This window comes from Dermacentor andersoni, chromosome 3 (assembly GCF_023375885.2).
Source record: "Dermacentor andersoni chromosome 3, qqDerAnde1_hic_scaffold, whole genome shotgun sequence".
In the NCBI taxonomy this organism is placed as follows: Eukaryota; Metazoa; Arthropoda; class Arachnida; order Ixodida; family Ixodidae; genus Dermacentor; species Dermacentor andersoni.
Window position 1 is genome coordinate 156,749,187 of NC_092816.1, and position 25,550 is coordinate 156,774,736.

The 25,550-nt window shown below is 43.5% G+C and overlaps 2 protein-coding genes across 3 annotated transcripts in view; one reads left to right on the forward strand and one right to left on the reverse strand.

Annotated features, from left to right (window-relative positions):
- The window catches only part of LOC126524230 (RNA N(6)-adenosine-methyltransferase mettl16), a 47,973-nt gene extending 35,862 nt beyond the window's left edge, over positions 1-12,111 (reverse strand). The window contains exons 1-4 of the mRNA XM_050172564.3: positions 11,787-12,111; positions 8,478-8,618; positions 4,721-4,899; positions 3,659-3,738 (exon numbers count right to left, since the gene is read on the reverse strand). Of these exons, the coding sequence (XP_050028521.1) occupies positions 3,659-3,738; positions 4,721-4,899; positions 8,478-8,618; positions 11,787-12,111 (725 nt within the window). The remainder of the gene's footprint in view (positions 1-3,658; positions 3,739-4,720; positions 4,900-8,477; positions 8,619-11,786) is intronic.
- Positions 12,034-25,333, forward strand: LOC126524572 (corrinoid adenosyltransferase MMAB-like). 2 transcript variants are annotated; one of them, XM_050172877.3, is made up of 8 exons: positions 12,412-12,647; positions 12,739-12,788; positions 13,301-13,446; positions 16,393-16,465; positions 17,796-17,893; positions 21,058-21,122; positions 22,945-23,004; positions 25,187-25,333. In XM_050172877.3, exons 1-8 carry the CDS (start codon positions 12,580-12,582, stop codon positions 25,260-25,262), a joined length of 636 nt encoding a protein of 211 aa, XP_050028834.1. In that variant the 5' UTR covers positions 12,412-12,579; the 3' UTR covers positions 25,263-25,333. The 2 variants fall into 2 exon arrangements, with proteins under 2 accessions (XP_054923352.1, XP_050028834.1); XM_055067377.2 differs by lacking the exons at positions 12,412-12,647; positions 12,739-12,788 and adding an exon at positions 12,034-12,117 and having other exon boundaries at positions 13,281-13,446.
- The last annotated feature ends 217 nt before the right edge of the window (positions 25,334-25,550 follow it).

Consider the following 25,550-nt stretch of genomic DNA (forward strand, 5'->3'; position numbering starts at 1 on the left):
TTTGTATTAAGTGCTGGTGAAGTGACTGGGGGTGTTTTACAACAGCAGTTGCAAAGAAGCTGGGGTTAGTGAACACCACAGTGGCTCATTTGAAGACATTTCTAAGTAATGTGCCAGCACTAACTAGCTCAAACCGAGATTCTGTGCATGACACTTCGCTTCGCAATTCACTAGGCACACGAGAACCACCTGGACGTCTGGAGTTGTCATTGAGCGATTGGGCATAAGCCCCCCTCAGTAAGCTAAAGGGAGCGACATTCCTCTTCTCTTGGCCTCTCCCTTTCCAAGTCCCTTCGCCTTTTTGCCTTATTGCCACTCACCCTCACAGTTTTCACATTCTGATCAGGGCGATCACGCTGTGCAGCAATGCAATCGATGCAATATCAGGATTTGCGATTGCGACGATTGTGGGGTTGTGCCGGTGGTGCTTGCTAGTCACAAAAATAATAATATTAAAAGAGGCACAGCCAGCAACGGGCTGGCGCTCATGGGTGTTTCAGTGGAAACAGTGCCAGAACAACCTTCTTACTCTACTTCAACAACAGTGAGACGCGGATAAGCCCCACACCTCCTCGCCTGACCTTGGTTGCCGGCTTCGGTGGCAAGACAAAACAATGTTGCTATCCTTTAGTTTCATTTGTGGGACTGAATGGGTGTGGCTGTACACGCCTACTGGTAGCGAGAATACGAAAGATTTTTTTTACATGTGCTCTGAGACCAATGACACAACATCCAGCACTCCACCAGCGATCTTTTGCCGACGCCTGCCAAAGCTAAAGCTTTTCTGGCGTAGCGTGGCATAACTTCGGTCATTTTTCCACTTTTGGCACCACTTGCCGCAGCAATTTGCTTGAGTATCAAAATGCTGTAATTGGCAAAGTATTCCCACCCCTGGAACTCTTAACGAGAAGCACTTTGCTGAATTTTGTGAACTGCATTCAATTCTGTGGTTTTAGGCGCCAAAAGCATGATTTGATTATGAGGCACATGGTATTGGGGGAACTGAGAATTCAAATTTTGACCACCAGGGGATCTTTATAACATGCCCCCAATGTACAGGACACAGGCATTTTTTCATTTCGCCCCCATCAAGATTTTCGTAAAATATTTTATCATGGCTTCACTTGTTTTTATACAGCAGAACAAAGATTTGTGACTAGCAGGAAAAAATGAAGGGCTCTTTCCTTTTTTTCTGGCGAGTTTCTTGCAATTAGGTTTTTTGACTCCTTGCAATTTGTCAGCACTGATATTGATATCTCAGCGTTCAGAGCAGGTAGAATCAGTTTTTTTTTTGCACGAGAGAGCTGCAAGTATCATAAGTGGTATAATGCAAGCAGATTTTAAAGTTCTGGCTTCACAATTTAATTATTTTGCTTTATTTCTTGTCGAATAGTTCCCCACTGCAAAACGTTAACTTCAATGTATTATTATAATTGCACTCATACTGATAACTTCTTAAAAACGCTTGCATTATTGCATTTTTCACTTTTTAGTCTATTGACCTATGCATCACAATTTTTATCTTGCCATTTTATCATAACAGAGGACTGAAACAATAGAATGTGATTTTTAATTCATATTAATTAATTCACGACATAATTGACCTGCGTGGAAACTGAAGTAATACTTGAAATCAGCTTGAAAAACTAAACAAATATGCATAATTCACCAAGACTGATTGAAAAATGAAAAAAAAATTGCATTTCAGAACCAGGCTACCCCAGGACACCTCACAAGGCGCGGCCATTTTGAGCTGACAAGTGCAGTGCATACAACACATGCTCGTGATCATGCCTGCTAAGTATCACATCCCTACACACCGTGGAAATACCTTAAATTTCAAACTAAACACTGTTTGCACTTCTCCTCGCGGGCACCACGCTCCCAGCTGGAGAGTTGACGTCGATTGCACAAGTGTGCCTACATACACTTGTGCAATTGTACATACACTTGGTAGTGCTGTGACGTCACTCTTGGTGACACATGACTTCAAGAATTATTCAAGGCAACATCAGTTATTTATTTAAGCTGTTGCTTCAACAGGCGAATTAAAGTTTAGAGAAAAAATCAAACATACAAACGGAATGTCTGCTTGCTCCCGCGTCGTGTAGTTGCGCGGGCAGAGAGCGAAACTATGTCATTTTCTACCGTGTTCCAGTCCGCAATCATGTTCTGTGATTCACTTGCGTCTGCCTCAGTATTCGTGTAGCACTGACTTATATATACCGTTAGTCAGTTGTTCTTGTGCAGCAAAATCGTGCGCTGTGCGAAACGAGACAAATGCAACAGCTCGTGCGAGACATCATCAGAAGAAGTTGGCTTGCGCAGCAAAATAAGGGAGGGAAAAAAAAAAGGAAGGTGAGGCCCGTGACGTATGCGTCACGCAATCCTCGAGCTCTGGTATGGAAGAATGCAGGGAAGGAATTTCGCTTGCGGAGGCTACATGGGGCAGGTGGAAAGTGTCTATGTTGGCAGTGACGCTCACCTCCTGAAATCATGTGCTGCGGCACTGAAATATTTATATCTCGGCTATTAATGAACCGATTCGATAAATTTTTGTGGTAGAATGCTCCCTAAAGGGCACGTAACAACTTCCTGCATATAACTGAAATTTGCTATGTGGCTTGGTGAGGAGCCCTCCAAAGGGGCCCTGAACCACTTTTTATCGAAGTGGAGAAAGGCATTCAAACTGAAAATAGCGTATTTCAGAAATACTTTGTCAGCAAAAGGACTTTCAATGTGTTCAGCAGAAGCGGAGTTATTGAAAACCAAACACAGCCTCCGCTGTTCTCGCCTTATTTTTTCAATGCCTTGCACTGGGAAGCCTAAAGCAGAGTGGGGCATGCCCACGACAATCAGCCTTCTAAATGTCACCGTGGCGAGCAGTGCAAATTTCATTTTGGATGTTAACGTAGATGCCACGACTTCCAATTTTGGTGCCTACAACATGCTAAACGTAAGCCAAACGCAGTTGTCCTCAGCGAACCGTAATGCGCTCAGCCAGTGGACTCGTGGTGGGTGCTCTGCGGCGGCTGCGGTACCTATGTGACGTAGCAAACTGCAGCTACCAATAGCAGTCGTGAATGGGAATCCACTTTATTACATAATAAGGCATCCAGAAGAGAATGAGGAGCAGGTTTCTGTTGAAAAGAGAGCAATTGAGAGAAAGGTGACTTTGCATTCCACTTGCGAGCTCCATGCACCATGTACGAAAGCAAAACTTGGCCGAGACATTCACAACAGTGTCTGCTACCCGCGGACTATGTTATTTCACCAAGCCCGAGGGGTGGTTCCGGGCCCCTTAAAGGCTTTTCGAGAAGGTACTATGTGAACAACAAATCTAAGGCCCAGTGCTGTTTGGAAGGGCAGGGCATAGGATCTAACATGCTGCATTGCCTTAACGGAGTGTCGGCAAAACATGTCCATTTGTTGTTCATGACAAACTATCTCACCACGTTATGCAAGGCATCCCGTTGCAAGTGGGGTTATTGGAGGTTGCTGGGAGAGACATTATCCTGGCAGTGGACATGAAACAGGCTGACGACGGTGGTGACGAAGGCTCGATCAGCTACACTGACAAGCGTAGCGAAGTTCACAAAAGAGGATTTCACATTTACACCATAATTACTGACAGAAAAGCTGGTGTTTATGTTCTCACCCAATTTTGTCGCGCAGCACCAGGCTGTCGCGCAGCAGCACGTCCTTGAAGAAGCCCACCTCTCCAGAGCTTGCCCACACCTGCAAAGAAGGGAGCACGCCTAAGAGTTGCTTAAAGCACGAGAGATTCGAGACCTACGCAAGTGCAGCATGTACTATGCTCAATATTTCAGTGCTGGTAGTATCTGCATTTACAAAAGTTGCTATAATCATAATGTAGTATTTCTACTGAGTCTTTGTTGAATGAATATATTGTCTGCTGGAATGCAACTGAGTGCATCACAATATAAGCTTCAAAAACAAAAATAAAGCTTAGGATGAATCTTCTAACATGCAGGGGCACAAAGTGATGACAGTGTCCAAGTAAAAGCTACACAACAAAACATGGACAGTGAGCTCACCTCTGTCATCACTGTGCCTTTCCTTCGTTCATATCTCATTGCGTAGTCTTTATTTGAAGTTGATATGCACGCACTGGCCTGATACCATGTTCCATTGCAGGCACTAGTTAACAGTAGAGTAGGAGTGAAAACCAACCTTGAGCATTCCTTATGTAAACATTCGTTTGGTTGAACTACTCGGCTTTCTAGGTCATTTGAAGGAATGCATTGCAGTGGACTATACTGCTGCGACGAGGCACGACAGAAGGTGAGCTCACTGATGCCGAAATTACCTACATATGCGCGTGATGTACATGTATGCAGAAGCTACAAACACAAATATAGGGGGCAAAAATGTGATAACGCGATCTCAGAGGATCTGTTGATTTGATTCCCCATTTGTTCACGCATTCGCAATGCACCGTTGCATTCAGTTAAACGTGTGCTTCGATCTGACAATAAACCAGTTAGTAGTTTTCGCTTTTCTGTGTCGGTTTGTGTTTTTCCTTCCAAGTCGGCGTTCCTCTCGTCCCAGTGAGTGCTCTGCCACACACACAGTGCAAGAACACTTACTATCACCAGTTAACTCAATCAACCGCCCTCTTAACAGACTGCCTGCCCAGCCACTTCCAACTACCTGATCTGATCACACAGCCAATTACTTCTCCGAGCGCCGGGATTACCTTCTCGGCCTCGACCCCCCCCATGTCCGAAGGCGGGGAGGCCCGCCCCTGCTCTTTTGCCTTCGTCTTGGCATCCGCCTCCTCGACCGAGGCGAAGAAGGGTGGGTTGCAGACGCACACGTCGAACTTGCGGGACTCCGACTTCTCCACGGCCTCGACGAGCGAGCCCACCTCCAGCACTGCACCCGTGCAAACAGGCATTGCAGCAATGTACACACATTACGAAGGTGTGTTAGGACGCGAAACAAAGCAAAGTAAGATCAGGACACTAGTTTTATTTCAGCTTTTCTTTTCTCGCATTCTAACACACTATAAAAACTATATACCAAATGTCCCAGTAACACGTAGTGATAAGCAACATACATGCTTTCAGTCAATCAATCATAAAATAAAGCATGCTTTAGCAATTTACATACTGTGGCAGACCTGCCAGCCTCAAAATTTAAATAATATACTACAGTCGTGGTCCAAAAAATGGTAACTTTTGTTTGAAATTACTAAAAACTTTTGTTAGTTGGAATGTTGTTGACTAACATAACAGTGTTTCTTATGTAGTGACAATGTGAACAGGCACTCTGCTTTACGTAGCAACTAGAATGATCTGCAACCCAAACAAAAATGCATTCATGAAGTTTAGTCATAAAATATTAAAGTAACGGCAAAATACATTTTCAGTTGGTGTTATGCTTAGTACCTGAGAGGTGGATGGTGGTAATGCTGGTAGGTTGGAAAAATCAAGCTTGGAAAAATCATTCACCGATCATATTTGCATTCTTCAAAAAATTAACTTTGCCTTAAACTGGGCATAAAAAAAATATCAACAATTTTGCCATACTTACGACAATAGTAAACAAACTCTAAAGCTCTGACATCTTACGATAAAATCCTAAACCCCATCAAGATCACTTTCTGCAGAGTTAGTGCCTCGACCTATGCCCCTTTAGTCAAGAGGCCTAGGTTAAGGCTGTGCCATAGCGTCAAAGGGGGTTCATTCACGAGGTTTACTGCCTCGAAACAATGCAGGAACTTTGACCTTCTGAAGGTCATGTGGTAGTTTCAAAACGTATCGTGAAGGCGGGCACTCATAATCTATGTTTGCACGAATTGAGTTCGGCGACCTAAAAGATTAGCTGGAGAATGTTTCTTTTTTAAATTTTTTTTCCCACACCTACTCTGAAAGCTGGTGCAAAGGATGCAAGCTGAATTGCACAGCGAACCTTTTGAGGGGAGCTCCACAACAGTTTCATGCAGACAAGGCCTGTGTACGATGGCATGGTCAATATCAAATGCAATGGAATGTGTGCCGAGCCCTGACCTCGCTTTGAAATGTGATGATCAATGACCATAAAATAAAAGTTATCTTGCATATATTTTATTAGTATGGAAAACAACTTGAATGCACATTTTGTTTTAACCTCAGTAATCTGTAATTTTTGTTTCTCACACTGAATTATATCAGCTCAATGTTGGAGGTCAGCTAGGAGTTTGTCCGACTGTGGCAATAAAAGCCGACGCCATGGTGCTGCAACACCACCTACATGGGGGTGATCACTAAGAACAGCCAGCCATGACTGCCCCCAAATGCAGCAGCTGTGTTCGAGGAAAGCTGTGACCCAGCAAACAGACGCCTTGTACTTCCGAAAGGTGCGAGAACTTGCATATACAGCTTCGCTGTCTTTGAGGTATCAGTTGCTCACATTGGCATGCATCTGTGAAGAAGTACCTTGTACCATTTTTTTTTCAATGTTGAAAGTGCTAAAGACACCGAAAAAAAGAAAGCTTGGCTTACTTGTGGTTTCTCTCTCACTCTCTTTTTTTTGTTCATACTAACCATCCGAAATGTTGACATGCGCCACGCCTCCAGCCGATGCTATCATCACCATGAGATTATTATTTGATCAAAAGAAGTGACCGTACAGGTCTCAGTTGTGAACTGCATTGGTTCCCGGTGCCGAAACTTGGGAACAACGAACCAAGAGGTGAGACAACAGAGCGGACAATTTCATTGTGTCAACCACATTTTATTTCCTCATGGACCGCAAGCTAGGAGATGCAGTTTACCGAGACCAAGGAGCTTCGCCGACCTGAAGCACACTGCACCGACGGGAAAGCTCTCGCGGACTGGAACCACCCACTTGGTGGAGCTTGGTTTAATGCAGCCTTCCGCAATGAGCTGCTGACCGCCTTTTGCCACCAGTGAGCGACTTGGTGCCATTTAATGAAGACTTCGGGGACACCAGATCGAGTCACGGAGGCCTTCATCGAAAGGCGAAGCCTTCGCCGGAAACATGTGACGGCACTTATAACGGAAATAGAGCAGCATATGCCTCAGGAAGCTGTCACTCAGTAACCTCACTGCATGCCAAAGGATTTTGTTGCTCAATTCCAACATCTCAACGAAAATGGCTAGAGAAGTAGAGAACACAATTGAGGCTTCAGGAAGCAATAGAGAGAATATTGCAATACAAGGAAACCATTATCAATATGAAAGTGCGGCTGGATCTTGCAATTCGTCAAGTCAAAGCGAGCATGACTGAGTGAAGGAGAGAAATTAGGCAAGCAAAAGAAACACCAACTCAAAGTGAACAATACTCTTTGAACAATTCCCACAAGGAGAATGTCGCATCCAAGAGAAAGTGTCTGATCGAAAACTTTTGCAAAAGATCCACAAGAGAGTAGTACCCACTCCAACTCGGGTCAGCACATGTTTCTGACCGACGGGGCAAACAACAAAGTTAACGCAGGCGCTGTCATGCTTGTACATGCTGAAAACATGCCCCGTCACACGTGGCAACTCACAAGAGTAACTGAAGTCTGCCGACAAGACGACGGACACGTTTGCTATTGCACAATCAAGCAACAAGGCTACCTTGTGATAACAGGGTCACCACTCAGACTTTTACCACTTGAAATACAAGCGCAACTTCGCTTCGTGGCCGAGCATGTGCTGTGTTTCGTGCATTCTTCCTAGAGAAGAGACAATGACGACGCTTTGGGCCACAAAGCGAATGTGCACGTTCGACTCAATTTAGCAGCCATCATTGATTTCTCGACTCAGGCGGCCGCCAATAAACATTGCTCTGACTTTTGAGTCCTTGTCGGCTCGTCTGTTAGCCACATATTTAATACCTCTACCCTCTGCAGTGGCTGTGGCGTACTGCTGCTCGGCATGAGGTTGTGGGTTCGATTCCCAGCAATGACAGCTACATTTTGACAAGGGCGATACACAAAAACACTATAGTACATAGACTTTGGTGTAGATTAAAAGCAATGAGCAGTGAAAATTATTCCCGAGTACCCCAACACAGTGTCTCTCATAGCCCCAGTGTTGCTTTGCAATTTTCCTTCAGTTCTATAGACCGCCCGATCGACCGACCGACTGTGAATCAGATTTTGTTCTGCCAACTATCTGTCGCTGCAACTTTGTGGAGGTAGCGACCTCACCAACTTACTCGGTGTTATAGCCTTTTGTGGCTTCTCCTTCATTTCATCTGAAAGTAAAATAAAGAACTGGATTGCATCAACCACCACACCCTTGCACCTTTATACACTCTTTCTTCTTGCTAAGTCTTCACATGGTCATTGGTTCGACCCATATTTACTGGCTTGGGCGTCTTTTCTTTTTAATGCTATGACGTGCGGTGCCTGAACGAAACAATGGCAAACAAACACCGTCGGCTTGCTCCCTAGATCATAACTGCTGTTCACGGTAAGGTGTCAGCGTGTACAAAAGGAAGGAGCGTCAGCTGGCACCCACCTTTGACGTGCTCCTCAAGGTTGTTGCGGCTCACATTTTCCGTGGCAGGAGTGGCAGCCGCAGGATCGGTCTCGGTGCCCACGAAGTCCCAGCCGCACTGCCTGTGGCCTAGCAGTGCCAGCACGCACGATGCTCCCGTCCCTGTCCGCAAGATGCACGAGCCAGGTAACGTTAGTGCACCGACCTTCACTACATGGAGCTACAGATAGCTTGAACAATGGTGTGTTGCCTCGCTAGGTTGTCTCTTGTTTGTCTAGAATGGGACAGTGCTTCTCTGCTAATAAACAATTACCTAGACCCCAAATAAGGTTGCCAAACCCATAACGCCATGGCAAGCTAGCGCCTAAATTTCAGGGCGTCGCAATCACCTGTCTTTCGTTATTGCTTATTTTCTGGTTTACCAAGCCTTTTCTCATGCTATGACTGGTCATTTTTGTATTGCAGAAGAGTCATTTACTAAAGCCAAAATTAATATTCCTGTTTAATGTCACTTTAATCACATTAAAATGGCAAACTACAAAGGGGGTAAACTGTAACAATGATGATAATAATAACAACAATAGTAATAATAATAATAGAAGGGAAGAATAGGAGTGGGAAAACATTTTATCCTCACTTTGTATGTTTTCCTCACAGCACTTAAATCAGTTTCGGAAATGTTCAGTCGTTGAGCACGTCCAAGGCTGAGCCTTGGCATTAATCAAGAATTCTTGTAGGAATAAGGGACAGTTTGTGCTAATTAGCAAGCAACTTTGGCTTCAACGTTTTCTCTATATTTCATGTTGCGGCCCATGTTTCCCCATGACCAGGCCTGCATGATACCGCAGAGACTTAGCTGGGGCTGGTTTGAGCTTGGGACATAGGGCAGTAGAGCTAGGTCCTATGCCTCCTCCTTCAAAGCAAACTGAAGCTCTAAGTTTTGTTTTTTCATTTGTTCAATACATTGCCTTAACTGACAAGCTCCAGCTTATTTACAGCAGCATCACCTTTGTCTCACTGTAAATACCAATGATCATACATATTTTCTCTTTTTTTCCTTTCCCATCTTCCTCCTTCTAAGGCCTTTCTGTCCCCAATACCATCATTTATGCAGGGTAGCATGTGGGCACCTACATATAAGCAACCAGAATTATCTGCATTTCATTAAACAGCTTTTCTTCCTCTCTCTCTCTCTGTGGACAAAATCAGTACACACCTGTGACCTAAAGATCTATAAACTGACACACTCCTCACACTCTGCTGAGGTTCAAAACACAGGCATTAGAACCGCCAAAGAGCCTGACAAAAGCTTGCTACAAATTCAGCAGCTTTAAAGCTTTCATCAACAGCCAGACCTCAAACAACTCATCCATCAATAGACATACATATTACACATGGACTTGCTATCGTGGGCAGCGTCTACCAGGTAACACATCTTTTTATTCAAGAAAAAGCATCCACTGCCACTTTCCGTCACTGTCACAGTAGCGATTAACAGCTTCGACAAGTGCACTTCAGTGTCATTTTGGTGCCGCTACACGTGTAGTACAGTAGCTAGCTGGGCGAGTCGGTACATCTGCATTATTGTCGTGAGTCAGCGTTCGTGTTTTGTCTCTCTTCTTTGTCCTTGTTTTTAGCATGCGCTGCAAGTAATAACTACATGTGTACCACACTGTAATGTTCTATGACAGTGAGGGTATTTTCAACCGTCTAAAAGCATCTTACACACTGTGTACCTCTAGTTACTGCATTATAAGAAAAGTCTGCATCTTTTAGGGTGTATCTTGCCCCCAAACAATGATAGTCACCTACCATTATGTAACGCTGTGCACTCGCGACTTCAAGGCCATAAACGGAATCTGCGTTACCAGCGCGACATAGCATTACTGACAGGAAAGTAGCGAGTTTCAAGAAACGAAGTGCAAGCAAGACAAATGACAATTATTGTTTGGAAACAAGATGCACCCCAAAGGGTTAAACTTCTCCTTTAACGTTACCAAAGTTTTAATCTGACCAAAGCTACCTGACTGATTGGGCCAATAGATAGCATCTTCTCGTTGCAGGCAGGCAGCACAGCAGATGTTGAATCACACCCCTTCTTTCGTGCACAGCTCTACCTTGTAACGGCAGCGGTATTACTGCATTTGCTCTGATTAAACACCACACGGTATTGACAAATTAAGAGGAACACGTGCTCGGCGGAGCGTTGCTGGCCAGTCATTATACCCTGTTAATTAGCAGTGGCACTGAAGGAGGCGTAAATTGCCAACCATTGTTGAACAATTTGATTTTTAGCTCCTTTCTTATATGTTGCATGCTGATGGAGAGATAGAGACTCAAAACTCTGAAAGTTGGAAGTAAATTGCTTAGAACTTGCAGTGCCAAGTTCCCTGTGATGCTCGGCAACCCTGACGTCCTTATCAAACGTCCCGGAAAAGCCAGGCGGATGCCAGAATCTCCCACAATGAAACTTCTTCCACCTTGTGGGTCTCGGGTCTCTGCAGCACACTTTCGGCTGAAGCCCAGTGAATGTCTTTCTGGGAGGACCTGAACTCACTACTAATGCGTTTCGCTTCGCCACTTTGTAACCTGTGGCGTTAAAAGTACCACAGTTCACACAGGATAACACCTATTGCTCCTAGTTACGCTGTGTGCCTACCCTAGCACACCACTGTGTGGAAAACCGACTTAAGTGCAAGATACCGATCGCTCGTTCGTGACCTAACACCCAGCGCCAATTTATTAAGCATTTCTTTTTCTTTAATGTATATTACATCTGACAACTGCCTTCGGATTGTCCGGCGGCAGAGAAAAATTAGTGCATTTTTTTAAGTAAGATGTCACACGCACTCTTCACTGTTCACGTACAACGAAGCGAAAGGCGAGATATTTGATGTGCAGCAAGAACGCGGGGAAAGCTCGTGCTGTCAGTCGCTCCGTGCTAACTTGACATAGCAGCAGGAACGCTGAGTCGCTGGCACAGCGTTCGGAACCGGAACTGCGAGAACAATCGCCCGTTCCTCTACGGTCAGAACTGCGGCACTGCGCCATGGATGCACAACCCCAGATGATCGCGTTGCGTAGATGTCGAGAGGCGCCCCACCGCGCTGCGTACGCTAGGATCATTTTAGAGTGGACAGAGCTAGTGAAATTGGCTTCACGACGCGAAATCAGTATAAAAAAAGAACCCCAACTTTAGGATCGCAAGACGAGAGGGCAGTGTTTAATTGATGAAAGCGGATTTTTCCCGCACTGACGCGCATTTACGCGGTGGAGGGGTACGTGTCAACAGGTGGCCGCACCTGGGAGAGTCGCGTCAACCCTGCTCACCGACATCGAGGGCCACGACGTTATCGTTCCTGTTCAAGACTTTCTCCACCAGGTCCTGGACCCAGAGCAGGTAGTTAAGGCGCTGCGGCACGGCCGGCACCAGTCGACCCGGCGGCAACCGCACGTCCAGGTCGAAGAAGTGCTTCAGCAGCGTTTTGGAGAGGGCGCGCTGAGAATCCGCATCCTTGAAGTCGAGCTTGGCTTTGCCCAGGGTGTTGTAGGTGACGTGCTGCGAGAAATCGAAGTACTTCTCGGCCAGAACAGTAAAGTCCGGCGGCGTACGGAACACACTCCGTTCGTGCATCAGCAGCACGTCTCTCTTCATGGCGCGGTAAGTACGCGAAGCAGCGAACCGCGATGCAGTATGCGAGGTTTAGATGCGTTACGCGGTCGCCTAGATCCGCTTTACAAAGCGTAGAAAGCCTTCTCTGGCGGTAAACGCGCTGCCGCTTTCTAAAAGCGCAAACACGTCGAATGTTCCGCCATGTCTGAAGGCTAGCAGACGAGGCGTACGCAATGGCGCTGGCCGGCGTCCGAATGATCTGGGGCACTGCAAAAGCGCACAAAACCTTTTGTTTTCACTGCAAATTATGTACTAAATATATCATGTCATTGCTTTAACGTGCATATTGGTGCCACATATTATGCAACTTTATTAATTTGTAAACATAACGATTTTGAAATCAAAAGTTGAAGATGTTACCAAACCAATCCAAGCCTACGCGCTCTTTTGGTCTGCTACTGTAAATCAACAAGTTGTTTCGTTCTACGAATTAAACATTTATTGGGAGAAATGTCTACTTTGCGCTGCATCGCTCGATCTCTCATTGTCTCGAGGGTTATCAGTACGCGTCTCATAAGGTGACATCTCAAACTTTTCAGTTTTGCGTTAGAACAAAGCGCTAATACGGCGTCGGTGGTGTGCTCATAGTATTTGCGTTTCACCATGCAGTTCTGGCGACTCCCGCCATACGAAGATTTACACTCGCACTGGTGACAAAGGTAAGTGTGCGGGCCTGAAATCGTACCCCAACGCACTGCAACTCGCCTGTTACGCTCAATATCATGCACAGCATGTGTGCAGTTGACGCCTTTGTGAAGCGGTTAATGAAGTTGGGTACGCATTTTCATCCTAATTAACGTGTTTGACCTACGTTGTTCCATAATTAAACAGATATACTGTGGCACAATTCTACTAATAATATATGCACAATAGTTCTCCTAATGGCATGCCGGCTCTATCAACTGGATGATTTTTTTTTTTCGTATATTCCGAAGCAACGCATTTCCTGGGCAGATCACACGCACGCACACACACTAAGTCGGAGCGAATTGATTCATGTGGTATTAGCTAGCGTGACTGGCCCTCTAAAACGTTTGCTTGTCTGTATATGCCTACTTGTAGTTAGTTAATTTGTAACTGTCGCAGCTGAAGCTTGCGAATTGAAGTAGTTGAAATGCCTGGCGTTTGCAAATGTTGTATGCTTACAATAGTGGACTCTGTGCCGTGCCAGGCACGTCGGCAACGTACACGGGTCAGCGGCGACGCAAGGACGACGCCGTCTTCGAGGCCTTGGGCGCCACGGACGAGCTGAACTCGCACATCGGCTACGTCCGCTCGGTCCTGCACCACCCGGAGGTCGGCGAGCAGCTCAAATGGGTGAGGGGCTTGACCACTTCAACGGCCTCCTCACTTTCTGCGCCAGAGCGGTGCCGCAGTGACCCTTCTAGCTTTAGGTCCCCAGCTAGCTATAAACTGCGCCTTGCGAAGTTTTTACACAAAACGTCACAAGGACGCATAACTGTACAGTGTAAGACAAGCTTCATTAACCGTGTTACGAACACCGCACCACCTTATGGACAAGTCGCAAAATGGACTACTACAACAGTCACTAAAAAGTGTTCAAGAGGAAATCTGCAATGGGATCATTTATTACAAAATGATATAGTTACTGCACGTCAACACACATTTTCAGTTCTATATGATAGCGCTTAAGCGCAGGATTGCACGCACGACCTTTTCTCACCGCTTGCACCACACCTTGATCTCCTTCCTGATGTTTCTTCTGCTGGCGTTTAGGTCAGAGCGTAGAGGTGTCCACCAAAGTTCAAAGTGCTGCCTGTTCCATTCAGTAGTGACTAGGAAACTGCACTACGAGCTCAGTTCACGAAAAGCCTTGCTGACAACTCCAAAATGTGCCCAACAAAGCAGGTTCATCAAAGGCTTAAAAAAAAAATCTATGTTGGTTGGAAGCAAACTGAGATCGCCAGATACTATATTATATATACTCTGTCAATGAAACGTTAAGCAGAGTTGCAAAGTAGATGGTCAGTAATTCGGTTGCTCACCACTATTTATGAGCTATATAGACGACATGTTGTGCACTCTGTCGAAGGTTTAGCACCAGTTTAAAAGTGTGTGCGACCAAATTTTACTCTGAACATACAAGAGTACACCACCTGTCACCATTGCATGGAGATTCTTGATAATGTAGCAGGTGGTGTCACTGATCACCAAGTTGGAAGTGATATGTTAATAAGAGAAATTCCAATGTTGTGCACTTGGGATTTTCTTCACTAGTTAGAAATGTGTACTCACACCTTCATTGTACTGCATACACATCATCATCATCATTATTATTATTAATCATGTAAACTTATACAGGATTTCCCATGCAACTTGTGCCAAGGGTTACAAAGATATACAACGTAGCTGGACAGAACTGAAGTAATGCTGCTTCTCTTTGATTGGAGGTAGTCACACAATTTTTCTTATCTTGCCTAATTACATAACGAGATAATGTTATTCGACCAACTTCTCAAGTATTGTATTCACAGCAAATGTGTCAATGAGAAAGTCGTAAAGAATAATAATTAAAAAAAGATAGCCACTCCAGCTGTCTGCTGTTTAATATGTTCGCATGAAAGATTTTTCAATGCTCAAAAGAAAGCCCTCGACTAGGGGCTAGTGCATCGTGACGGTGTTGTTTTCGTGCGTGCAACGAAACCGTGCCAGAAATGACAGGACGCACACATTGATGACACTGCCTGTGATTTTGTGAACTCCGCTTGCAGTTTTCGTTGCGTGGGTCTCTAGGCATCTTAGTGGGTTAATAAAAAAGAGTGCTTAATCACCTTTACTTGGTTGCCACCCACCACTTATTGACATCGTGAATCTTCACGTGGCTCTCACACAGAACAAATGCGATGCCAGTGGCAGGCCCGAATAACGTGGTCGGGCGTCATCAATGTGTGCAGCCTGCTGCTTCTGGCTGGAATAGGGCCTTGTGCATGCACTGTATGTGTTAGAGGGCCACTGTCATGGCATGCGATCATCTGTCGTGTGGCACTATTTCGCATTTCACTGGCTTTCTTTTGTGCACGAAAACGAAAGCTTTCCTGTAACGCGTGTCAAGCAGCAGACAGACGGTCTATGGCCTTCTCTTGCACACTTTGGCTCTAAATATACTACTTGAGAAGTTGGTTAATTAATATTCTCCAGTTATGCAATTAAGCAAAATGCAATAAAAATTTGGAGGTCTCTTAAGGTTCGCCTTCAAGAGTGCAACGCAATAGATTTCAAAGATCCCTGGCTGCTTGTCGCGCTTCCCGACAACCACAGCTCTCTTGCGGATGCTAGGAGGTGAGCACGATGGTGTTGTTGCAAGAAACCGAGCGGGCTGCGCTGCTTGAGAAAGGGGTTTGTGTTTGAGTTTCTGGTAACAGAATTGTGTTTTCTGGAGTATTCAAATTAAACTCTCATGTTACCATGTCTGTGGGTTGTGTTTAGGTTGTACTTTATGATTTTTCTGACAAATTTTACTTTGAGGAATTCAATTAGTTCAGTAACGCCTCTGCGCCACGCGGAGGGCCTGCGTGGTTGTGGTTTGGCATGATTTTTTGCCAAGAGACGTCCGATGCCGACATCTGATTTTTTTGTGACACGGCGCCCTTAATGCTACTGTGCTTATAGCCTGACTTGCTCTAAGCATAAGGAAAGAGCGTTACCTTGGTTCTGTGCAGCAGCGTGGCGATGGTAGATTTTTAAACCTTGGTACAAGTTACACGCTGCACCCAGTATAAGCACCATACAAAGAGGAAGATTCAAGAGGGCTATGAAAGAGGCTAATTTTTAATCATACCCTGATTTTGGCACGTAAAACACCAGAAATAATTTTATTGAAGGGGGCTAATTAGTGGCTCTGCATACTTGCTTACGCACTGGCGCATTAATAAAAGCACAGACACGAAGCACTAGCCAATGTTAGTGTTTCATATCTGTGCATTTATTAATGCGCTTGTGCATAAGCAAGTGTAAAGAGAAAGAGAAGCGGGATATACCTATACTTCATCAGTTAATGTGCTGTGCACGAATATCAGTCGCTGATGCACAGCAGGTGACAGAAGTTTTGCAGTCAGTACACTCTGGGAATTCAAACTATTTCCTCATCATCTGAATTGTCCAATTCCTGTACAATTAAAATGAAGCAGGCAGGAGTAGAAACAGCGTTATCTTTGTGTTGCTCTGGCTGCCGTAATGTCTTCTGTCTGCAGTTTCAGCTTTGGCAATGGAATAGCAATTCACAGTGCTCAATAATCACCGCAGGTTCAGTGCTTACTTCAAGACCTCCAGGCTTCCATCGCAACGCCGAAGTCATCGGCGTCGGAGGGACAGAGAGGTCAGTTTGTGTGCATTCCCGGAGAATTGCGTTTAAGTCGAACATATGCAATAAGATTACAGTGTGCTGCAGCTTTTTGGCGCAGTTTGAACTAGAGACATTAGTCTATAAAGGCTCTTTAAGCTACTTTATAGGAAGGAAGGAATGAAAAAGTGGAGAAGGAAAGGCAGGGAGGTTAAAGTTTAGCTCAACCGGTTTGCTACCCTACTCATGGGAGCGAGATGGGAGGGATGAAAGATGGGGAGGAGGGAGAGAGCACATAGCACAGCACACACATCGTCAGCTACAGTCTAGCACTCGTGCATGGTACGTGACATCACTGTCACAGCCGCTTGTCCAAGCCTGTCTCCTTCATAAACTGAAGTAGTCCCTTCGTCGCCTTCAGCTGCGATGTCTTCTGTCGGCGACATGGGAAAATTGTTTCAACTGACAATGATCTATTGTCAAGGTGCGCTAGAATGGATGCCAGGGACTGTCTCTGAACATTATATTCAGGACAGTCGCACAGAATGTGTTCTAAGCTACTTTATAAGTTACTGGTGTGGTCATACCAATGCAGTTTCATAGAAAAGTCGATGTTCGATTGCAAAAATCAGACACAGAAATGGAAGTGTTAAAGATTGTCCTAAATATTTCAAAGCCAGAGCTCTTATAGGGCAGCACTACTGTCTTCAGCACCATTGATGTCCCGTTACTGGCAACACAGCACACATTAATGGCTTACTGACACATTAGTGTTGCTGACTGAGTTCTCCCGTAATGTATGTCATAGAAGTTTAGTGTTGTCTCACCGGTGTCTTTCAATATGTAAAGAGCCGATTCATGAATGAACGGAGAGCAGTGGCGTTTGCTTCAAAGCGTGCCTGCTTGTGGCCGGACAGCCACATTTTGTCATGGCTGCAACTCCAAGGGCAGTTTCGTTTTTCTAGATTTAAGTGTCAACTTATGGCACGCACATGGGAAGCTTGCTTCAATTTTACAGTTGCAATGAGGCAGCAATATCAAGTAGCTACAGAGTTAATTAGGCTCATTCTCCAACATCCGCTGGCATTGACACTGTTAGTATGAAGGAAGAATGACTTTATTTAAAAAGAAGAAAGAGCCTCTTTCTAATAATGTATTAGTTAAAGACTTCATTGGAACACCCTGCAATAATAGTAAAAGTGGTTCAGGAATTCTTATTTCTTTTACAACAATATTGCAGCAAGTTTAAGAAGGAATGCTATAAGTAATGAGACAGTCTACTGAGAAAGTATAAGTGCAAAAACTGGGAAGCATAAAATTTTCCATTTGATTGGCTCGTTTTTACATGTTTTATATTACATTACAGTCAAGACTGAGTTTCCGGCTGAGCACATTAAGGAGCTGGAGCAGTGGATTGATTCACATTCTGAGAACTTGCCACCACTCAAGAACTTCATCCTTCCCGTGAGATCGCTCTCTTCGCTCTTCAGATTTCATTTGTGGCGCACTTTATGCATGAAATATGGCAGCCTGTTGGCGAGAAGCTCTGCAATGAATACCATAATGATGTGCGAAGGCTGATGGCAATCTTCTACTTCACATAAGTGATGAATGTCTTGCTGTATATCATGATCAGCAATGCTAATCAGCGTAATCTTTTGCCCATTGGCTCTGCAGTAAATTAATGAGATCTTAGCAACATTCAGTCACTTGGGTTTTGCAAAAGGAAACCAGGGCTCTCTGCTGTATCTCTGACCACTGCTCAATCTATCACCTTTTTAATGCCACTAATGACAAGACAGAGTTAACATCGTTGATGTAATGCTCAAACCACTCATTTGGCCAAATGGCAGTGTATTTAAGTACACTTTGATTTCCTGTGAGCCACTGCTAATTAGAATTGTTTATTCTTGTCATTAAATCACGTTGCTCAGTGATGATTGCTTTTGCACATGTTTCACACGCTGTGTTTGCATGTTCTTGTGTGTGCCTTGTCCCTTTGATTTATGCTCTCTCTGCACGGACCTCGAGTCTTCTGTGTTAATTATATAAAATATGTATATATTATGTATATATTATATATATAAAATATATTTGAAAAATTTGCCATGATCATCTGCGCAAATTATTGGAGAAGGGCAACCATTTTTGACAGAAATGGCTGTGGGGAGCATGGCCAAGGTAGTTGATTAATAGGAATAGCCAGTAAAAGTCATTTGAAGTTCCTGCTTCACAACACGAGTTTAAGTGGAAGGACAGAATACAGCCTTGAAGTGCAGTAAAAGTGACGGGATGCGCGGTGCATATCAGTTTGCCCCCATTTTCTTTCTTTGTTTCACTGTTCTCTGGGGTGGCTAATACTCTTGCCGAAGTGCATAGTGCAAGAAAAAAAAAAGGCCGTTAAAACTTTCTAGTTTAAACACTGCGATGTCTTGGTAGTATCCAAATAGTGTGCAGCTCCTCGCTTCCTGGTATGTTTTACATGTAAAAAAATTTTGCAAGGAATAGTCGGAACTGCCCATAAGTTTGTCCTCACTCATATGGACATACTTATGGGGGTTCCGACTATTTCTTGTTTACAGCAAAAATTTTGTGTGAGGTGGACAAATGTCTCTGTAGAAAAGACTCAACCTTTGTTTTACGAGACGCAGTGCATATTTTGAGAAAAATAATTGTAATTCACTTAGAGTGAAGAGCATTTTTGCAACTTGTAGATTTTACGAGTTTGAAGACCTATCATTGTAAAACTAAAACATTGTACACGGCCAACATTTTTAAATTAAATCTAAACTATTAGAACTACTGGCACAAGGAAACTGAGGCTTTGGTTGCCCACAGTACTTTTTCTTTTTTTTTGAAAGAGTGGCAAACTTTGCTTTTTGAGCAAGCGGCTCTCACTGACCCTGAGATAAGTGGCTTTGTCGGGCCATTTTAGCTAAGGTAACGAAGCTCAAAAATTTTCTGATGAATTTTCATATACTTGCTTTCAAATTACAGCAAAAAATGTGCAGCTACATTATGCATTTATTTCGTAATAAAATTCCCAAAACACCAAAATTGCAAAAGTAATAGAACTTGGCCAATTTGAAGGGCATTTAAAGAAAAAAAAAACGTGTTAGCCGATTTTCATTAAATATTTACAATGTGCCCTCACAGGACTGATAAGTCTATTCATGCAAAAACATGTCACATTATTTTATTTTAATCAGAAAAATTGAGCCTATTTTTGGAACTCTGTATCATCATCCCTGTGATCTGTGTAGTTCTAATATTAAAATAGAAATTACATTCATATTGCATTCCGAGTTCGTTGTTCTTGTGCTAGTAAAATAAAAGTGACTCAGGTTGTGTCTTTCTTCCTTCTTCTGAGCTACGAAACGAGTTAAGCTTGGGACTTCAGGGCTCTTCTATCTGTATTTTTTTACAGTACCGTTATAGCAAGCACATGAGAGTGCGTGCGGCTAGCTGTCTAAGGCGGGCCTGGGAAAACTACTTCTGGCACTACTCTCTAATTGCAGCTGCTATCTGAAATGGTCCCCATTTATATGACCAATTCACCAGCCCAGTGGGAAAGCACGATTATGCGACTGCATTGGAGGACTCAGCAGGGTGTGTTCAGATGTGGACAGTCGCGAAGAGGGTCTCGAATATTTTTGTTTTAACTAACATTGTTATATTTTGCAGAAAAACCCTTCGAAACAATGGAATCGAAACTAGTTTTCCCATATACATTCTTGTTTCGCACAGAAAAAAAATCTTAACTGAGACAAAATGCAAAAATCTTGTTGCTGAGTTGCAAAATATTGCAACTTAAAAAGTGCGGGCTATAGAGAATGCAGTGTTCTACATATTAAATGTTTTACTTGAAATATAAACAACCTCCTTATATGTAAAGTAGGTACATTTCATAGAAAGTGTTGCAGATAAACAACAAGCGTGCTGCAAAATGCGTGGAGCGGGACTTCTATGGCTGCACCACTTTCATACATTCTACATCACTGCCTTCTAAGCGTGAAACAAAGTATACATTCTCATATGTGTGGAAACCTGAAGGTTTTGATGAGCTCTCAGGTTTTGCATGGCCTTTGGAATGCTTTCAAAACCACAAATCTCAGCTCCTTGGTGAGCCTCTGTACTTACTCAAAACTGTCCTCTACATTGTACAGCAGATGCGCACTGCGAATCAGATTGGCAAGTGAGCACCATTAGGATGTTACTAAATGTCTTCAATGTACAATGCGGGCTACTCTTAAAGGGAACACGTAGTTGTAGTGCATATGTGAATTTTTCAACCTGGCAGTATACATTGGACCAGTTTTGAATCGGATAATGTGATTGATGGTGCTGGCACTTTTCTACAGAACTGGTGCAGTATGTCGACAAAGCTTCAGCTGGCGCTTGCACTTACAGCTCCAACAAAGTTACAGATGCACGTTGCAGTGTTCCGTTTAACAGTGTACCAGACTCTACATGCACAAATGCACAAGCAACTTTGTGTTTAGTGATAACCTAGACTAATGATGGCTGAATGAGTTGTGCTTGCATGAGCAGAGGGATATATAGATTAATTATTATATTATATTATATTATAATCTATAATATAGATTTGTTATTTATTCTCTTTTAAGTCCGGAAGTCCAGCTGGTGCTGCCCTCCACATAGCCCGCTCTGTCTGCCGGCGTGCTGAACGAAGGTACCATACTGTCTTTTGCTTCTGAGCCAAGCGTATCTGATCATAGGGCACAGGTGTAAAAATGTTTTAGTTTTTTTACCTGTGGTCACCTTTCTCTTCGCTGCAAGCAGTGATCTTAGGTCTTTGTTGCTTCCTATTGCATTGCGCTGGCAGAGGCTGGCTAAATTACATCGTTGTGATGGGGATTGATTTTCGATGGCATTTAGGCTCTTTATAAACTTGTGTCAGTGCTTTATCTACATGTACAGTCAAGCCTTGATATATTGAACATGAATATAGCAAATATTGATGTAAATATAAAATGTCAGTGTGTAACTAATGCAGTGGAACCTCAGTCATACATTTTGGAAAAAGAAAGTTTGAAAAAAAGAAAACGTGCTAACCGGAAGAACGTATCTACGTAACATCTACGTAAGAACATTTATGCAACGCGAAGCGTTGTGTGAATCATTGCAGCATGAGGCACACCGAGCTAGTGGAGGGCCCAAGCGGCTTGAGATGTGCGTTGTCATTTTTGTGGCTTGGCAAGCTTACGCTCGCGGTCCTCAGATGGGCCCGAGTCAGAAGCTTCTTCAAGCGGGGCATTTTGGTGGGAATTTTTTATGTGCCTACTTGGCGCAAATCATTATGGCGCGAAATGCAGACGCATGTCGAGTTGATAGCGCCCAAGTGACCTGAGATGGATGTGGTCGTTTTCCTATTGCATGGTGTTTTAAGACGGGGACGGGAAACTGAAATGAACTCGAGCTGGCGGGCGATTCTGGAATACGTACGACGCCGCCAGAGTGAAACATGATGCTCACATTGCGTTGTCTGCAGCAGGGAAAGGCGACATGTTTTGGTTATTATCTATTAAATGCATACAGTGTGCTTTCAGTGGCACTATATCTCCCCACGGGCTATGAAACAGACAAGTGAAGATGTTTATCACAATAGGGTTGGCGGCGATAGCTGTGAATGCAGTGTGCAATGACCCAGGAGAAGATTTGCTGGTGCTGGAATAAGAAACTGAGTGCACTCCAGCATTTTCACGTGAGATGGGCAGTTGAGTATTGTGGGGAAGCTGCTGTAGAGGGCAGGTACACTGTTCTCAAACGCGTGCGCTTCCCACCCTTTCCTGTTTACACGGGATCTATGGGCTGGAAAACACATAATCTGATCACTGTGTGGCGATGTACTGAAAATTGTTGCCGAAAGATTGTGTTTCCCGGGGATGTATGAACCGGTGAAAAGCACACCTTAGTTTGTGCACCATGGCTTTGAAAAGGTTGCGCTCATTTATTAGTGGTGCAGTTGTTGTGGCCATCTTTGTTTTGTCAAGAAATCAAAGAAAAAATCTAGCAGAGGCATTCATCGAGTACCTGACACTCGATCTGTGCCATTTGGCACAGTATTGTTTTCTAATGATTATGGTTATTGACTGGCTTGGGGTGACAGATTTGACGAACTGAACATGTGTTGGTGTACGCATGAGCTAGTGACAGTTCAGTTCATGGTTCACAAAGTCATGTTCAATTCAGACCCACCGTCATGGCTCAGTGGCTGTGGCATTCTGCAGCTGAGCACGAGGTCGAGGGTTCAATTCTCGTCACTGTGGCTGCATTATAATGTGGGCTTGTGTGCTTAGATATTTAGGTGAATATTTAGAAACCCCATGTCGTCAAAATTAATTTGGGACACTCCCTGCTGTGGCTTCCCTCATAACCCACTGCACTGTTTCGGGGCATTAAACCCCCAATCGCTTAATTTTATTTCAGACAGCTTAACATTAATGTGAAAGCTATCATGCATTCATCATGACTGGATGTCTCTTTTTTTCCAGGGTGACTACGCTTTTCTTGGAAAATGAGGTGGATGAAGTTGTGATGAAATATATAAACAGGTGAGTGCATGGCATGCTACATTTATTTATTTTTTATTCATTTGAGATGAAATGAGGTTTAAGGAGTGAAGTAGCACATAATCCATCTCATTCTATGATACAAAGCTAGAAAATGGGATAGGATAGAAAAGGCGCTAAGCTTTTATGTCGACTTCTAAGTGGCTAATCTGTAATGTAGAACAATGCTTAAATAGCAATGCTCGACTCATTACATCCTATGGTGTTGTGTTAAACAAGAACACAAAGAGGTTATATAACCACACAAGTTATGAAACAATGTTCTTAATGCAGTTAGTGTTTCAGATAAAATATGTACTGTTAATAACAATCTACTGCTAATGAAAATAAATTTCTGTTTGGATGAATGCATGACACAAGGGTCACTCATGAAAATTTCTCTTAGATGATTCAGTTTTTTGGTTTGAATTTTTTTCTTTTGTAATTTTATTTGATGTTTCGCTATCGTGACAATATTCTTCAAAAATGGCCCATATATAGATGCAAAGTGAAATTGATTGCAATCGCATACTCGTGTGTGCCCACACATTACTGAAGCACGTAAAAATGTGCAAAGAAGTGTCCAACAGTAGCAACATAGAGCAATGTACATGAAAAGCTGCTAATTTGTAAACGTTCTGGGACGTGGCCGAACATTGTGATTCAATATTATTTGCATTTACACACTCCTAGTTTTCGTAATATGTGAGGTTTTGTGACCACAGATTATTTGAAAACAAAAGGCCTGCCCGGCTTAAAAAGTGGTACACTGAACTTTCAAACAAAGATTTGTTCATAGTATACAAGAAACAAGGCTCCCCAACTGTGTGTAGTGGTGAGAGCAATCCAGTTTTTCTGTTGACAAGATGCTTTCACAGAGACTTTTGCAGCTTGTGCCCCTTTAACTATACTTCAGTTGATTCATGTTAATTCAAAGTCATAGTCACTACAGATTTTTCATTTGAACTGTCAGAAGGTCTGAATTATCCACAGTCAAGTAAAATGTGATCTGGAATAGGATTCTAGGTTATTGCATAAATAGATATACAGACACCTTGTTATGTTTGTACAGATGTAAAAACGGAGCAGCTATTCAACCCCAATAACTCTGTGCTACCTGAATGCCCAATGTAGGCACATATGACTACCCATGTCTTTCAATCTTCTTTAATACGCCATTTTATAGCCGTATTTCTCTGTTCTGGAACACCAATATAGCTTGAACCAACTGTACGCCTTCTTAATTTGCTTGTACCAAATGGCTCTAACATGCTATGGTAACATAATGGGCCAGGCAAAAACCTGAGATTTGTCTGATTTCAACGAAATTCAAATTTGGCCTTGAATTATTGCACGCCTGCTGAGTACTCTCCATTGTGACTGACACTTCCTCAAAGGAGCCCTGGAACACCTTTCTGTCAAAACTGTGAGCACACTGGAGTGAGTACAATGTCTTCCAGCGAATGCATCCTATCAGATACTTTTGAAGAGTACCTAATAATAGGGATACTAAAAAAGACTGTAATGCTTACCTCCCCTATTTCTTTTCAACGCAATCTTTCCTCTCAGCTGAGACGGTGCCGATGGCAAGGCCCTGTTCCTTCCTTATGATTTATTCTTTAGACGGTGCACTTGTAGCAACCCTTCAATGTTGGCACCTGACAAAGGTGCCGGAAAGCAACAAAGGAACGATGACAGGATGGGCAAGGCACGTAAACTGTGCTGCTTCACCATTTGCTAGACGATTGGAGAGAGGCGCACATGTGTACAAGCATTTGCTTGAGAGTAATTCGCAAGCACGAACAATCACTCAATGGCTGGTGTCTGTGTGCTCCCACGCGGGTCTCTCATGTCACAGGCATGGCGTAAAACAGGGGGGCCTGGAAAGCCATAGCAGAGAGGGAGTAATCTTTTATCTGAAATTGTGGGCTCCCTGCTGCAAATAATAGTTGGCTTACACGATCATGGCAGCATTGTCTACAGATCACAAACATTCTTTTTTTACCCTATTCAAAAATGGTTGCAGTGCCCTTTTAACTCTGGCTTGTGCAAACACAATTTACTGCCTAGTAACGGTGCTAGCGCTCCACCGGTCTATTGTTTCATGCCATCTTGTGCCATGAAGCTGCTGGTCGTCAATCCACAAGCATTTTACATTCACTTTATGTCTCTAAATGACTTACAGGTTGAGTGACTACCTGTTCGTTGCGGCGAGGATCTGCTCGCATCATGAAAATGCAGAGGAGACAATTTACAAGTGATGCCATATCAAGGATGCTAGATGCTGGCTTTCATGTTATAGGACTTTCCATAAATAAAAAGGTTGGATGGATTACTGTGTGCTGCATTGCTCTACTTTTGCATGTGTGTGCTTAGCCTGTGCACTTTTCTTTGACTACTGTATGGTCCATATGACATGACATTTTTGACCATTAATTTCTTTTTTTGTATTAAATGAAAGTTCTAGACCTCTAAACCCTAGAAATAATAATGACAAGCCTCAGAGTGGCACGACTAATTTAGTATAATAGCTTTTCTACAGCCATTTT

Coding starts and splice junctions, on each gene's coding strand:
- LOC126524572 (XM_050172877.3), top strand. CDS start 12,580: ATGTCTACTTTGCGCTGCATCGCTCGATCTCTCATTGTCTCGAGGGTT. Junction 17,894..21,057: donor TCAAGAACTTCATCCTTCCC/GTGAGATCGCTC, acceptor TTCTCTTTTAAG/TCCGGAAGTCCAGCTGGTGC. Junction 23,005..25,186: donor GTGATGAAATATATAAACAG/GTGAGTGCATGG, acceptor AATGACTTACAG/GTTGAGTGACTACCTGTTCG.